At 28.2% G+C, this 16,785-nt stretch overlaps 2 protein-coding genes across 7 annotated transcripts; one reads left to right on the forward strand and one right to left on the reverse strand.

Annotated features, from left to right (window-relative positions):
- Positions 1 to 185: 185 nt before the first annotated feature.
- On the forward strand, positions 186 to 3,594 carry LOC126846457 (p53 and DNA damage-regulated protein 1). Of its 6 annotated transcripts, none has more exons than XM_050585863.1 (3): positions 186 to 343; positions 423 to 511; positions 1,921 to 2,898. In XM_050585863.1, the coding sequence occupies exon 3, from the start codon at positions 1,936 to 1,938 to the stop codon at positions 2,704 to 2,706; it is 771 nt and encodes a 256-aa protein (XP_050441820.1). In that variant the 5' UTR covers positions 186 to 343; positions 423 to 511; positions 1,921 to 1,935; the 3' UTR covers positions 2,707 to 2,898. The 6 variants fall into 6 exon arrangements, with proteins under 6 accessions (XP_050441820.1, XP_050441822.1, XP_050441819.1 ...); XM_050585865.1 differs by having other exon boundaries at positions 426 to 511; XM_050585867.1 differs by lacking the exon at positions 1,921 to 2,898 and adding exons at positions 2,966 to 3,204; positions 3,279 to 3,594 and having other exon boundaries at positions 192 to 511.
- A 792-nt stretch (positions 3,595 to 4,386) lies between these two features.
- LOC126846212 (patatin-like phospholipase domain-containing protein 2) lies at positions 4,387 to 12,162 on the reverse strand. The gene is made up of 12 exons (XM_050585464.1): positions 11,731 to 12,162; positions 7,718 to 7,830; positions 7,545 to 7,664; positions 6,856 to 7,044; positions 6,674 to 6,757; positions 6,263 to 6,442; positions 6,012 to 6,184; positions 5,669 to 5,950; positions 5,471 to 5,602; positions 5,235 to 5,403; positions 5,051 to 5,168; positions 4,387 to 4,890 (listed from the first exon to the last, which is right to left on the reverse strand). The coding sequence occupies exons 1-12, from the start codon at positions 11,915 to 11,917 to the stop codon at positions 4,856 to 4,858; spliced, it is 1,782 nt and encodes a 593-aa protein (XP_050441421.1). The 5' UTR covers positions 11,918 to 12,162; the 3' UTR covers positions 4,387 to 4,855.
- Between the last annotated feature and the right edge of the window lie 4,623 nt (positions 12,163 to 16,785).

Raw genomic sequence — 16,785 nt, forward strand, 5'->3', positions numbered from 1 at the left:
CAGTATCAACGATTTAAGATAATACGGTTGCCCAACGGCATACGACAATACTCTCATTTCACCGCTCACGAATCACGGCCCCGAAGTTAATCCAAAAAACATCTGTTTCTATTAACTACTAGCGCTCCTATCTGTGATTCAAGTTAGCCATTCAGAAAATTATGCATTTATTATAGGAAGTTAAGTAGTCTCTACGCCAGAGTTTGTATTTTGTATAGGATTAACTTCGGGGATCATTTTACCACAAGCCGTTGGGCAACTATATTATCTTAAATCGTGCAAGTAGATAACCATAAAGTAATAATGTAGGTAGCACAGTTTTATCCTCAGTCTTGGAGCAATTGTAAGAGTATTTATTTAGAAAGGACGTATTTCTTGTGTAATTTATTAAGTTCCTAACCTATAAAAACGTTTTGCTATAGTAGCGCTCAACAATAGAGTGGTGAATTCCGTAAGCGTTTCCCCCTCAATTAAACGGGAGCGTCGAGAATCTCGAGATTCTGCACTGAGGGTATAATATTTTTGAGTAATTACTAATAATAATATTATACTATATTATTTACTATTATTATATTACCAATAATATTAATATGTAAAAAAAGATAACATCAAAGTTATTACAAAAAGTTAACAAGTGATAAGATCTTTTGATATGGTCTACTATCTATTGTGTCCAAAAAATAATAATATATAAATGATAGGACGCTGGTCGCTGGCTAGTGGCTAATTCAAATTTCAAATTGAAGTCTATAGTATGCAGTATGCTTAACGCTGATTAATTTTTAAGTTACATAATATAAATTGAATAATTACTCTGTACATTTTTTTTGTTTTCATTGATTTATTTCAATAAGTCATTTGGATTTTTTAATACCTGAATTATTTAGCTCTGTTTTGTAAGTATTACTCTTTCTTAATTAAGAAATTAGAAAATTCGTTACATCTTTTTTATTGTTTAATTACTTTTGATTACCTACTTAGTTGTACAACCAATTAGAAATGTATTACTACTATTTAAAAAATGACATATGCTGCATAGGTTATAAAATAAATTAATGTTATTACAATAATTTAGTTAATTTTTAGTGTGATAAAGAAGTGTTTGTGGGTAAGCCAAATTTTTTGTTATTTTTTTAGCTCTATACTAGGTAATTATTTGTTATACATTTCCTAACAATTGCAGTTTATTTTACAATGGTAATTTAATTATTAATTCATAAAAATATTCATGCACAAATAACTAAAACGAATTATTATTGATCTATTAATCAATCTCTATATGTAGTTACCATAGTACTGCGGAGTTTTAGCCTAGGTAATGGGATCATGGAGGTCACAGATCTTTAGGAAGAATCTAATTTTATCACTTACTGTTCTGATTAATTTTTAAGAACGCTTTAATGTGAATCTATATATATAGGCGTCATTCTATTTACAATCTACATTTTTTTAAATTTTGCCTTTGTTTCTTGATTTTGTTTGGTCGCTTGTATAGTTCAAATAACAATATTTGAACAAAAAAAAATCTGTGGTCGACCTGTTTAAATATAACAAGCACATAAACATGGAGTGAAAAAAACGGCCTGGCAATATTTAAAAAGTCTTAAATCTTATTAAAAATAATTAGGAAAAATCTAGTTTTCAAGATTTATTTTGTTTTAATTTTGTAACAGTTTTACATTTTTTTAAATTAAAACATCATAGCACTAAAACTAATAGATTCGTTTTACCTTTGATTTATAACAAATTACTATTCTTAAGCACAGAAAAACATATGTAATAACTTACCTTACCTAATTAGCCCACATAACATATTATATATTATATAAAAAAAAAATTGAAATTTATATTCATTTTAAACTTAAAAGTTTGCATTCATACTCATTTTTTCTAACACATTTTATCACTTTTTATTGACAGTAAAAGAGTATCATTATGGAAGTAAAGTTAAAATCAGTCAATGTGGAAAAGTTAAATTCAGGAATGCTGTCAATTATAAATAATTTTAAAGCTTGTAGTGAAAAGATCAAATTATGTGAAGATAATCGTTTGCTGTACAATGAAATTAATTATTTAATAAAATTACTACCAAATCAAGGAGAATATTTTGATTATTTTACTGAAATATTAAAAATCTATGAAGAAAATAATAATGAACAATCATATTATCAAAAGAAGATGGGGATTTCTGTTAATTCCATACCAACAATTGTAAATTTAGATATTTCTGCAAAAATTCTTCAGCAAACTGGAATTGATGACTACAATTCAAACAGTCTGTTTATGAAATATATGTCAATGATTGAAAAATGCAACAGACAAAAACTAAGTATTGATGTTTTAGATGAAAATATAAAAAAACTAAGAACAGCAATTGAACAGCAAAATGACTTAAAATGTGAATTGTCCAATATAAATTATGTTCCTGTTGGTTTTACAGCAGAAACGATTAAAATTAAACCAATAAACAGTCTCCAAGATATTCAAAACTGTGACAATATAATTCAGTTAGTAAAAAAAATTTCGGAGATGGAAAATAATCAAGTTGAAATTAGCAAGAAAGTATTAGAGTTATCAGCTGAACAAAAAAAACAGTACCGTGGACTACCTCCAAATATGGAACAAGCAATGAAAGCTGTTCAATATGCAGAGAAAACCATGAAAACTTTATCAAAAAAACTAGTTGAAAAACTTGAAAATAATTAAATTATTGCATATATCTACTTATTTTTTTAATATAATATGTAGAACTAAAACTATTTATGTATACATTTGTACTTTAAATATTAATTATTATAATTTTTTTTTATATATTAATTCAATCTAATAAAATCTTGGATTTTATTTTTTTTTTTTATTCCGCTTATGTAAAATAAACAAAAGTAATTTTTTGAGAAATGTATGATAATTAAAAAATGAGACTTCTATTATATAATATTATATTTATATTCATTATTATTTGTAGAATTAATATGGATTTTAAAAAAAACACCATGGAATATTTGTTTTGTGTTGAAAAACAAGCTGAAGAAATACTAGTAGACAAAAGTGAAATAATAGCATTGGATAAAAAAAGAAATGATAATCGTATGGCCATCAGAGAATTGCTTAACAGTAAAACACCATATAACAAAACATGGATAGCTGTGGGGCCGATATTAGTAAAAGTCACCAATGATAAAGCTAAGGAAATGTTACAAGAAGGTAACTTAATGAAGAAAATATAATTTATTAATATACTTGTACATTATTAATTATTGTCTATCAAATATTTTCAGATCAATTAACGATAGATGGACGAATTAATAACTTACGCAGTGAACTTAAAATAAAAGTAAATAAACTAAGAGACATGGAGTACAATGAACCAGTGAAAGGACTATTTTTAAATCCTTTAACAAAAAAAGAAATGAGTGCAATGAACCAAGTACTCGGTGGCCATGCTTAAACTGTTACTTAAATCTGAAATAATTTTACCTTATGCTTAATTTTTTTTAAAGGTAAAAGCATAAATTATTGTTAATAATATACCTTACTCAATGAGGCTTATTGTATTAAAAATAATAATACCTAATAAAGAATTCATATTATTTACATCTTTATAAGTTTTATACCTTTTTAAGTTTAAAAAAATTACACTGTATGTTTCAAAAAAGAAATTTATAAAATAAAAGGTTCAATTTGGATTTCTAATTTAGAAACCTATAGAAAAGAAGTTGGCACAAATTGGCAACGAACCAAAGGATTAACTGGTTGAATCTTGCAGGGATGAAAAGCAGTCTGTTTTTTTGGACAATTTGACCTAAAGCCTGACAAAATAAGCCCTACTTAGAATTAACCCATTTTAATTTCTCAAATTTGTAGTATTCAGTTCCTTCTCTTTTATTATTTTTAAAATAACTTGATATATTTGAAATTTAGTGAATAATTTAAATTACTTATCTTAGTTATGTCATAAATCATATTAAATAAAATATTTATTATTAATGAATTTTAATTTTCAATTAACAATACTTAATTATAATCTAAAAATGGTTTATCAACTAATAGGTTAAAAAGTTCAGCATTTTAATATTATATGAAAGAACAAAAGATACATGAGTTTTTTTTTCGTGCAAAACATGTTACAAAGACTCACCCCAGCCTAACCTGAGGAGGTAAGCTATTGTAAAAGTAAAACAGGATTCTAATGTGTTAAAGTATCTTATAATTCAGACTGATTACGAGTTTGTGGTAAGTACCACAAACTCGTATATAAGTATACCGAATTAAAGTATATTCGGTAAAATACAAACTTTAAAAATATATACACAAATTTGTTTATCCTTTTATTAAAAAAAAAAATACTTTATTACACAAAAAATTTAAATATGTTGGTTATAAATTAAATTTTTACTTTTTATTATACTTGGGAGATCAAAAATATAAAATACAATAACTTATACTTCTATTTGTAGGAGTTCTATTAGTAAGACTTCTATTAATAGTATTATAAATTATAATTTAAACAAAACGAGTTACAAAATAATAATAAAATGCTATTAACAATATTTGAATACTAATATGTTTTGTTAGAATAATAAATACAATTCGTCACGACTCACACTGTTTAATTCACTCAAAAACAATAAAAGAACACAAAAATTGAAATTATAAAGCTAAAATAGTAATATGCTCTAATTATCAGTCAAAATAGATTATACTTGAAAGATAACTGAATATAAAGAAAATTAATAAAGAACTTAATACAGTAAAAAAAAAAAAAAAACTAATACAGTAAATACACATTGGGTGTTCATCTGTTGTACACAAAACATCAAAAATAACTACTACGCTCTTTCAGTATTATTCCATCTCAGTAATACGGTATGTAGCTTACATCCATTAACTCTAAAAAAAAAAGAAAATGTTATTTGCCATTTACCTTGTAATGAATTTAAAATTAAAAATAATTAATATTTTTAATAAAGCTATACAAGTATTAAATATATTTTTGGATAATTCATAAATGATTGATTCCTTACTATAATTATAGTGGTAAAATACTTACTATCAGAAGTATGAATAGTGTGAGCAGAAATTATTAAACTGTCAATTTTAACAATTTCGCTCTTGCCTTTATCATCGTGTAACAGATATGATCCATCTAAATTATCTATTTTGTTGATCTAGAAACAATTTTTAATTTTTAATGAAATAAGCGTTTAAAATCATAAGAAAATGATAATGCATACATTGTTTGCATCTTCTTCATAATGGTATACTAATAATTGATCTTCGTTGGTTACATTAGCAATAAATTTTTCCAATGCATCACCATGTTCTATATTATATTTGAGTTGATTAAGTTCTTCAGTTGATCCAATATTAGAAGTTGTTACTGTTTCATCAGTTATACTTTCACTGTCGATTAAAACAAATTGTTTTTAATTAATTATAATTATTGATTAATAAAAATTAAGTTACTTACTTTGAAGTAGTCAAAACAAATTCTGGAGACAATGAAAGAGACCAGTGTACTGTAGAGTGTGTACTGGATCTAACTGATTTGACTTGATGATTATGTAAATCAAATTCAGAAGATGTATAGCCAGTTGCATCTCTAAAAATCAATACTTATTACAATTTTGTAGATTATATAAATACAATAAATGCATTAGTGACATACATGACTATGGCTGAAGTAGCCTGATGGAAATCATTGAAATATTCTAAAGTTTTCTTTGAACACCTGATGCATTTCAAATCTTCTAGCTTTTCGTTGTAGTAGTAGTAGTATGGTGAATCTTTTGCATGTTTTTCAATTGATAAATAACTGTAAGACAATACTTTGCTGACAAACTCTAAACCTTTTTCACTAAATACGTCAACCAAATGCAGCAAGCTATTTATGACACACTTGGATAGAGCCCACATGCAGCTTTGTATATTTTGCGAAGAACTTATAACCCTAGAAAACAATAAAAATTATAAAACGTTATAACCTTAAAGTTATCACAAAAAATGCTTACTTTTTAACAAATGCATAGGCTATATCAGTAACTACTATATAAGGAAGTGTGAACATTGAAATTAATCTTATTCCTTTAGATTTTAAAACCCAATTAAAGATATTGCTGTGTGATTCTATATAACGATCCAAAGTATATGTAATAGAATAAGGCATCCCTTGTACTTTGGCGCTCTGAAAAATATACAAGTTTACAGATAGGTAATAACCTTGTTAAATGAAAAATAAACTATTATATTTTATAAAGCATACAGCGTTGTTCCATTTGCAATCTTTGCATGATGAATCATAGACAGATGATTCATCACTATTGTTTTTAGAGAAGTTGAAGGAACAGCGTCGAACTAAGCATACTTCACAATTTATAAGGTTATTTGTTTGCAAAAACTTAAGTGCATCATCAAAACCTTGATTACACAATTGTGAAAGCATCTAAAATAATAATAATATATGTTAAAATATAGTTAAATATTACAATTTAATTATAAATAATAAATAAATAACAAAGTGACTACAATAACATAAAAGAGAGTGTACTAAACTTTAAAAAATAACCTAAAGCAACTAAATATTAAATAAAAATATTATATTTCCATTAAATATAGCCCAAAAAAGATAATAATTAATAACACATGTATGAAAAATAAAAATAGAAAAACAAACTTCTGGTTCTGGAGGAAACATAATCCTGGCTAATCGAAAACAATTAGATTTAGTCAGCTCAAAACTCGTATTTGCTATGTTAACCTAAAAAACAATCAAACATGTATTGTATCATTTATTTTTAACAGTATTTTTTATTTGATAGTTAAATAACCATATTATTTGAGAACAACATAACTTACCAAGTATTTCTGGACATTATTGTCTCGGGGGCAAATATCAGAAAGACCGCTGAAGGGTGATACAGTTATAGTGTCATCATCTAAAACTGGTAAATTGTCAGTAAATCCACCATCAATACATCTATACCCATCTACTATTGGTGGTACAAATCCAGAAAAAACCGGAATAAATGCACTAGCTAGCAATGTCTAAAACAAAATGATTTATTATTAGATATATAATATGTATATACATATAAATATATTATTTATGTACAACACAAAGTTACTAAGATTTATAGACAGATAACTAAACTGTCTTTGGTGGCAAATTATTTTTTCTAGAAAAATGAAAGTGAATTACAGTGATAGCCAGGGCTATAAAGCTACAAACAAGCTCTGTGCAACCCAGGAAAACTCAGTTGCCCCTAAGCACAGACATTTAACACAATTTGTGGGATTTGTTGGGAAATAAATTGTAAAATATTTAAAATGTACTAATCAATTTCTCTTGACAGCCATTATAGAGATTTAAAATCCGGAGCTCTTTAAGAACCAGATCGATTCTTGTAATGGAATGACAAATATTGTTTGCCTACGGACTTGAAATCAACCTCTAGCAGGAAACTTAGGGCATCTTATACTAACTTTTTTAAATGGAGCTCTATGAAGCTCTTTAAAAATTAAAAATAATACTTTTGATAGCTTACTTGTAAGACTTCTTCCTTACTAGAATATTCTGACTTGATAAAATTTTTACCATCTGGTACTCTGGTTAATGATACAAATAGTCTGCCACTGATTCTTTCGTGAACATCATCCGGTAAATCCTAGGTAACAAAATATTATTATTATTTCTTGTTAAAAAAACTGACTTACTTACTTCTTTTAAACGACTGTAAAGATGTTCTGACATATTCATAGATGGACTGAATGGACCTAGGGCTTTAGATTTTGCTTCTTTAACAATTTCCAGGGCATGGCTTGTCATTAACTCTGAAAATAACCAGATTTTTGAGATTTCGTTTAGAAACTTTGAATAAGAATATTTAATTATAATTTGTACACAGGTATAAATATTATGTGTAATGGACGAATAATTTGATTAGAATGTCAAAATCAAAATGTTTAGTATATAGTAATAAAATTTCTTTTTTATTAAATTATACTTGACGAAAATATATTCAATTAACTTTATTTTTAACATGTAAAATGAAAAAATAGGCATTTTGAGTTTTGGCAATTAAAAATTAAAATAAATACAATTTTCCTTTCAAACATAAATTCAATATATAATGAATTGAACGAATATTGTTTTCAAATTTTAATACAGTTCGAGTTGGGCAAAAACACGGGACATACATATAACTTAATGAGACACTATTTTTTTTTTTATTATATTAAATAGTATGATTTACACATTTAAATTCTTATTATTACGAAACCCAAAGTCTCATGATAAATTAAAAACTCGGTTTGAACCACACCCATTCATCGATTGTTTTCATATAACTATTATTAATTAATTAATGAAAATATATATTATATTATAGTTTTGGGCGATTGTAAACTCTGCCAAAATGACAAGTATAATGAATAAAGATTTTAAAAAAGAAGGTCTTATGTAAATTCCGGCAGTTTTATTTTTATACCTGTTATCTGGACATGTAAACCCCGCCACTATTGTTTTTAATAAAGGAGATTTCCGATCCGAATATTAGGCCTGTTGGTACTGCAATACACGTTATTGATGTTTTTATAGTATTAGTTCAAACAGAAATACCCAACAGGTAAATATCCTATACTGGGGCTTATAGCAGTTACGATATATTTTATTAGTTATTTCTCGTCAACGCTGTAAAGTTGCATTACTGCCGAGTGCCAATTACAAGTAAATTTTTAGTTGAATTTTAATGTCTGAATTAAATTGAGTAACAGACCAACGAGGCAATTTATTAGTTTTATATAATAATTATAAGTACAACAGGAATGTTGCTTACGCATCCGTTGAAATTAAATAGAGATGCAATAATGAAAATTGCATTGCATTCATTAAAAATGTAGGAGTGGATTAACCATTTTTTAAATTTAATTATTTGTTTCTTGATGAAATACAAATGAGTATTACTATTTACGTGTTATTTTTATTACGCATTCCTACGTTTATGTTATTTACACATATTTGCATAATTTATAAATTATTATTACAAATAACACCAATATGGTATTAACTTCCCGGCAGAGTTAACATAATATGTATACCCAATTTGACACGTTTTTTTCTGGTGGAGCTTACATACGCCCCTAGTTTTTTCTCCATCAAATGTCAATAATTTTAGTTTTTATAATTAAAGTAATATAGTTTTTTCTACCTGTCAACTTAACAAACCATAATTAGCGAGTTACGAGTATTTTAAAATCAAAACAATGCATTTGATTAAATCTGTGGCGTTCGGGTAAAAGGTCTTAAGTCCAAGGTTGAATATATTATAAGGGATGATTTTTTTTTCTCATATGAAAGTATTTCATGCAACTAGTTATGCATTTTTATGTTTAATGCAAAAGTATTTAAATACAAATATTTTTCTTAACAAGTTTTATTCAAATTTTTAAATTCATTTTACTAAAATTAGTTATTTTGAACATAAGACCTTGTACCCGAGCACCACAGAAATAATCACATTCATACAATATTTTGGCCTTAAGTGGTGATCGCGATGATTTCTAAAAATTAAGGGTTAATAATAAGCTGCTGTATTACTGTAATGGTTTTTCGTAAGTTTAACGCAATCACAATAGTAAGCTAAAATAAAGCATATTAATTCATAAGTAATCGGTTAACGCTTGAGGATATAGCGGAATGTTCTTGTCATTTGCTGCCTGTTTAATTAGGACAGTAGACAAGGGTCAAAGATGTAGGTACGCAGCAAGTTAAAAATTATAATGAGTCAAACATAACAAGGTAAAAAAGACTACCTACACGATATTTAAATCATCGTCGAACAGTAGACGAGTCATAATAATACTTAATAAATGGAGCATAATAATTATTTGCGGAGTTGATTTGCAACAATGCTTTTTTGACGTTTTGTTTGTGTAGATTTTAGTTTTCATACTACCATTGAGTATACAATATATATATTTATAATATACTCTTAACTCTATGATATTACATACTCTGTATTTGTAATCAAGAAAATCTATTTTTTTATAAGACTAATAACTATACAAACGTCGCGTCGTATCGCAAAAACAATATACACCAAGGTCGCAAAACGAATAACATAAATGCTAGTTTATATTTGGTAATAAAATACTACAATGAACATACATGACCTATGAAAATAAATAATAACGGGAAATTGGATAAGTTCGGTATACCGACATTTTTAAGCTATCATTGCTATTTATGTATTATAAGTTATAACACTCACTGTGTAGACATTATATTAGGTTTGATATCGTATCGTCGATTTCGACCCGTAAATCGTGATTACAATGTCAATTTCTCGAAAATTCTTTACTGTGTCAACGGTTAACATAACAGAGTAAAAGTAAATAATTGACCAGTGATAAATTTTCCTTAATCTTTTTATCATTCAATACAGCCTACGCAATACGCCCTACCTCTACAACATTCTATTATTAAATAAATATAATATATACATGGGTAATATGGGAAGCATGATAATGTTGGTGTCAATTGTATTTAAAATAAACAGAGTTCATTGTATTCACCAGTGGTACTTATTACACTATTTACTTTATACCGGTATTCATATTTCATACTATTATTCGGTAAGATGACGTGTGAACTCTTTTATTTTTTAAATACAACCTACACCATCAAATTATTATTCTTCAATCGCAAAACGAGATAATTACAAATTCATAAATTATCCATAATACCCATTTATAAATAGGATAATGTATTAATTTTTGCTATAAGAAATATTATAACTTTTTTTTTAATGTGAAATTTTTGTAGTAATTTTTTTTTTTTAAATTGTCTCTTCTAGAGGAAAGGGTTTTTGTCGACGTTTATCGATAATACGTTTCAAAAGAATATTCCATAGTCTATACCTATTTAGAACTAACTTGACTATTTTAAAAAAAGTTATAGAGCGCCGTAGCCTTAATTGAAAAATATGTACATTTCTTTAGTGTTTTTTACGATTTTGAATGGGAAGGGGTAAACGTTTAGGCTTAATAAAGTACCTTTCAGAAACGATTTCTGATGAATAGAGACTAGAGTTACTGCATGAAGAAATTGGTTTAATGGTTAAGAAAATATCGTGGCTCCACACGCAAAAAATAACAATAATAAAAACACATCATTGTACAAACAATACCTTCTCAGCTACGCATCGAAGCTAAATAGAATGATGTAATTAACTAAACGTTTTTAGAACGAACTAGGTCATGGTTTAAAGTATGACAAGATAAGATTAATTTAAAAATCACAGACGTACATATCAACGTCTACCAGTTTTCGCAGTGTGCAAAAATTCAATGTTTTCAATATTGTACTTTTTTGTAATTTGCATAGACATTAATGTACCATCAGGTGTATGGTAATTTGTTAAAAAAAATAAAATAGGTAAAATAATTTAGAAAAATTAGACACAATCATTTTCGGTTACTAGATAGTAGATAATAATCACTTTAATCTCGAAAAGTTAGGCTATTGGCATTACGTTATTACAATAATTTTATAACGTCAATAATATTAATATAACGTCACAGAGTGATCTGTCAACGCCACCTGCGTCGTACTTAGGGACCATAATAGGACCACATGAAAAGGTCCTAACCTTTTCATAAGCTGAAGGAAAATGTATTGGCTTACTAAGAAAAACGTTATAAAAAATTCAGGCCAGCTATTTTGAAACTCACCGAGAGGTAGATCGCAAAGCAAGCAGCAGGCCGCAAGGGCACCTGCCGAAGACCCGCAGAGTTTGTTCTCCAGCAGGTAAGGCGCGTACGTTTTCAAGCAAGAGGCCACTCCAATGTGATAGATGCCCAAGAAACCGCAACCGGAAAATGACACGTTCATGTTGTGTTTAACGTCTTTGTTGACCATTTTGACGGACGAGTGTTCGGAATTTTCAGCGTTAACTACTGTTGGTTGATGTGGACAACCTTTGCGCTCTTAATGTTGGACGGAACGTACCGATCGAGACGAATTCGTGTTTGGTTACTTTTGATGAGTCGAAATCGAAAAGTTAAGTAATTCGCCAACAATGAAATTATATTTATCTACGAATTATGTAATTTCTTTTGAGCCAATGTAAAATCATTAACCAGACTGTCGTCAACGGTCGACGTCCAGACGGTTACTGGTGTTCGGCGACCGCTTACCGTTCTTTTACACCGGTCCACAACACGTGCCACCCCACCACGATGCACTCCAATTTGATTTGTGTATACAACAATTTTTTTACCTACTGCTACAATAATATAATATTGTTTATTGTAGTGTTGTCGATTGTCACGCAATTCCAGTCTTATCTTGTTATTCTCTCTATATTTACAATAATTTCGACCATCGACAGCAGCGACTCACAAACATAAAATCCATTGCCAATATTTAAACAAATAATCATTTTTAATTTAAATATCCATTAATTATCGCGTCCGAGCCAAAGTAACTACGGATGGTAATTAGTTTACCATCGTAGAGTAACAAGTTAGTCTATAGTCGGAGCTTGTCACCGTCGGTAAAACCCACAGAACTATTGACGTTGCGAACAGTATTAATATCGCGCATGGAAACCTAATTATCTTACCAAGACGTTAGCCTAACATTGTTAGGTCTAGAAAGACAAAAGTAATAATTATTTTCGGGCGTCTTTAAATATTATCAATTAGTCCAAGCTAGCTCTGTCTACCATATCATGTGAAATATATTCAGTTTTAGTCGCCGATATACGTGGTCCAATATTATCATGTCTATGGTATCAATAAACTATACCTATCAGCAAGGTGGATTTATAAAACCACATGGGCTAGGACCAGTATATTATATGGGTCATAAAAAAATCGCAATCGGGCTAACATATTAAGGGGATTGCATGCGGTCTGTTTTTTTTTGACGCTTTAGACCAAAAACCAGACAAAATTTCAAATACTTAGGGTGGTCTCATTTAAATTCTGCAAAGATATACGAGTTCTTAGGTAACTTTACTAAATTGTGTAAGAAACAGATTTTGATTTTTGCTTTTTTATTGTAAAAAGTTGGGTTTTAATATTGAAAAAATTTCAAATTTTGTTTCATTTACTTCGAAAAACTGAAATTTTTAAATGAAAATCGGCTTCCTACATAACATTGTACAGTAGCCAAAGAAATCGAATCTCTTTATAGAATTGAAATCGGATCTTTTTGGTCTAAAATAAACCAAAATGACTGTTACACATAGAAAAAAATATTTATATTGAAAATAATACCTTGAAGCTTTTACAAATTATTAATTAACCGGTAAATTAATTGACATGGTTGAAATTTATTGAAACCATTTTTTTCTTAAATATTGCCTATGCAAATCCTTAAAAATAGACCGCATGCAATCTCCTTACTATAGATCGCACAGATATTGTTTGCTGACGGCATAAGCAATACAATTTGATTTCGTCAGGTCTTAATCACAAAAGAAGAGTCTAGCCGTACTATAAAGTATATTATGTATAACCTTGGCTAATTGCGTTGATTAAAATTCCGACATTGACGGATTGACCCACCGCGGACGATGCATTAACTAAATAATATTGTATAATTTAATTACTCAAACAAAGATGCATATTTCCCAGAGATGCATATAATATAGTTCTCGTGATTAGTAGCGAGTATTGAGATAAAATATTACACTTGAATTTACAGAATGATTCCTGGAAAAGAATTCCCAGGAATAATGAACCCAATCGGGTTATATTGATTATTACCATAGTAAACCACGGTATAAATCTTATTTACCGGACATCGTTTTTTTCTTCGAATCGATAGTACTTCTCATGCTGAATACTAATTACAAATCTGCAAACATTTTGCACCGCTCGCACTTAGTTTGAAGGTACAGACATTTAAAGGTCACGCGTAATTGCCACTCCGTGGTTGTTTAATTTTTGCCCATACGCGCAAAATACCTACTGATATACGCGTTTGCGGCATTTACATTGTGACGGTAACTGCTTACTGCCGCCTTTTGTGGTCATTTTTTCCCTACCCTCTCGAAAATTGTAATCGTATATTAATTTCTTAAATTTAACCTGTGACCTGCGCCAAAACTGTGTCTTGAAAACCTAGGATACTTATAGTGTAGCGACGGGGTCGAGCCAGTGCCCAACATTCGGTGACCTGCCGCCCGCTAATACAAAAAAGTTGGCGCGAATTTTAAACTGACCAATGAGAACGGCGTAAGGTCAGGCGCTAGAGCTATACTTTAAGAAGATATCTGCGCAGAGACTGAAACGCACCAAACCGGCCAGCCACGTGTGACCAGAGTACACAAATAGGTAATAGGTAAAATAGATAATTTATAAATAATTGTAAGTGTGAGCGTCGCCAAATGTTTGCAGATTCGTAATCGGCATGAAAAGTAAGTACTATCGATTCGAAAAAAAAAATAATGATATCAAAACAACGGTGGTCACGATTTTATGGAAATCCGAGACGCATGTTTGTTTCGAGATTGGTACCTACAATCTATTAGATAACTCTAAATAACAAACATTTAAAAAATACAAATATTGTCCATTATAATGGATATGCGGTGTTCAATAGGTAAATGGTAATTCGTATTTAAAATGTAATACAACAAGCATTATTTACGTCTTTGACAAAATACAATAAAAATATAAACAATTTTGTTTAAAAAAGTTGGTTTTCTAAAATCTGGTTAGGCAGCTTGTCAAATTGTGTTCGTTGATTTCTGTCTCCTTATTTGAACACTTGGGTTAAGAAATTAAAAATACAATATTTCAATTAATAATATGAGGTTAAATTCACTAAAAAAAACAATTTTTGAGGAGTTATAACCTCGACTGTTCCACAAGTTTACCATTGATGTATTTATATTTTATGTTTATTTATGACATAATACATTGTATTATTATAAAATACCTAAATTATAGAATTCTTGTCTTCTAACTTTTATAACATAAAGCAATGTCTAGCTTACCTCATCAGCATAATCGTTACGTAATAACAGTAAACATATAAAAAAAAACACATATATATATATACAAATAGTAGTTTTTTTTATCTTGATAAAGTATTTAATATTGTTGTAAAGTGATAAAAGCATCGCGTTTTATTTACAAAAATAAAATACATATATTTTAAAAATATATGTACACATAGCATATCTATTATATTAGTATATATTATAACTAAAGGCTTAAACTATCAATTAAACGTGCGGAAAAAATTTAAAATTAAAAATATACACATCAAGTATATATTTATAAACTTAACGGTATTAACATTTAAAAATTAAAATAATTAATGTTAAGTGTAAACTTCAAAGTTATGACTTATGAATATTACTATTTACTCGTAACAATGAATTAAACCAAAACTAATATTGTAATAATTGTTATTTGATTATAAACTGGGCGTGCTTATAATATTATTAAGACAAATATAACACAATACTAGGAAATGATATATGAAACCAAAATCATTTAGAAATTCAATATGACTCAATAGGCCAAGCTTCAAGAACATTCGTAACATTTGTAAATTTTGTATAACGCATACTCGATACGACTTTTTAATTTGTAGTAGAAGAGCTTAGTTGGAACAATGTGGAATATTATATTATTATAACACTGAATTAAAGGTTATAACTTAAAGACATATACATTTATTTCAGTAATCCGTATTCTAACTGTGCTTATTAGAAATTGCCGGAGTGGTATAATAAGAAAATGGAAAAGTGGGCATTTATTAAGGGGCAGAGGAATAGACAATATTTGACAAAAAATCATCTAGTAGCTATTTTAAATACGCAGACAAATTGGCATATTATTGGCTCTATTGGAGTTAAATTTTTTAGGTGAAGCTTACTATTTACTTTACAGGGGCTAAAGAACTGTTTTTGATTTAGCTAACCGTTAAACAATTAAATAGATTTATTAGAAAAAAAACTACAAAAAAGTAAAGTATAAACGCTTATAATCAAATTTTAAAAACAAAAATAAAAAAAACGTTTTAAATCAGTTTGGTAGGCACTTCAGAAATGACTTCGCGATTTAGTTTTTATTTGTACAAATTTTGGCGCTTTACGTCCCCCTTAATATTAGATTACACAACATAAATATTTAATGTTTAGTAATATTTATCAGTAATTATCAAAACCGAAAATGTAATGTGTTTAAATAACATACTTAGTGTTGTTGCAGAAAAGGGGCACCACTACTCCTTTGTGTTTAAATATCTTTTATATGAATTATTAATTAATAATAATTTTAGCACATAAGGTACATTTATACTTATTAACTGCATAATGCACGACTTAGTATTATACATAATATAACCTAAATAGGTTTTAGTCCTAATGACCTTTAGACCATTTTAAATTTCATTATCTGTTAGGAATAATAATTTAGTAATAAACAGTTAATATTTATCGTATTCAGCAGAAGTATTCTTAGTAAAATATCAATGAAGTATTGGACACAGTATGCGTTTTGTTTTGATTACAATTTTAAATAATCATTACGATTTTAGGTAAAATGGTTAGTTATCAGCAGAGATGTGCAGGATTATTAATCCCGGATTACTTGGATTAAAAATAATCCGTTATTCCAATACGTCAGAATTATGAATTACAAATAATCCAATACGGAATAAAATTATACCATCGTGGAATACAAGTAGTACCGGATAACTGGATTATTTTTGAATTACGAATAATCCGTTATTCCAATATGACGGATTAATGAATTACAAAT

The sequence above is a fragment of the Adelges cooleyi genome, unplaced genomic scaffold, assembly GCF_023614345.1.
Source record: "Adelges cooleyi isolate 19-005CV unplaced genomic scaffold, UGA_ACOO_1.1 ACOO_flye_CR_arks_rails_tigmint_CR_PRNA_9, whole genome shotgun sequence".
Taxonomy (NCBI): domain Eukaryota; kingdom Metazoa; phylum Arthropoda; class Insecta; order Hemiptera; family Adelgidae; genus Adelges; species Adelges cooleyi.

Bases quoted from the DNA above. Each gene is read 5' to 3' on its own strand.
- LOC126846457 (XM_050585862.1), top strand. From the start codon at position 1,936: ATGGAAGTAAAGTTAAAATCAGTCAATGTGGAAAAGTTAAATTCAGGA.
- LOC126846212 (XM_050585464.1), bottom strand. From the start codon at position 11,917: ATGGTCAACAAAGACGTTAAACACAACATGAACGTGTCATTTTCCGGT. The intron at 7,831-11,730 runs GTGAGTTTCAAA...GGTTATTTTCAG, and splicing joins GCTTTGCGATCTACCTCTCG to AGTTAATGACAAGCCATGCC. The intron at 5,404-5,470 runs GTAAGTAACTTA...TTTAATCGACAG, and splicing joins TTTGTTTTGACTACTTCAAA to TGAAAGTATAACTGATGAAA.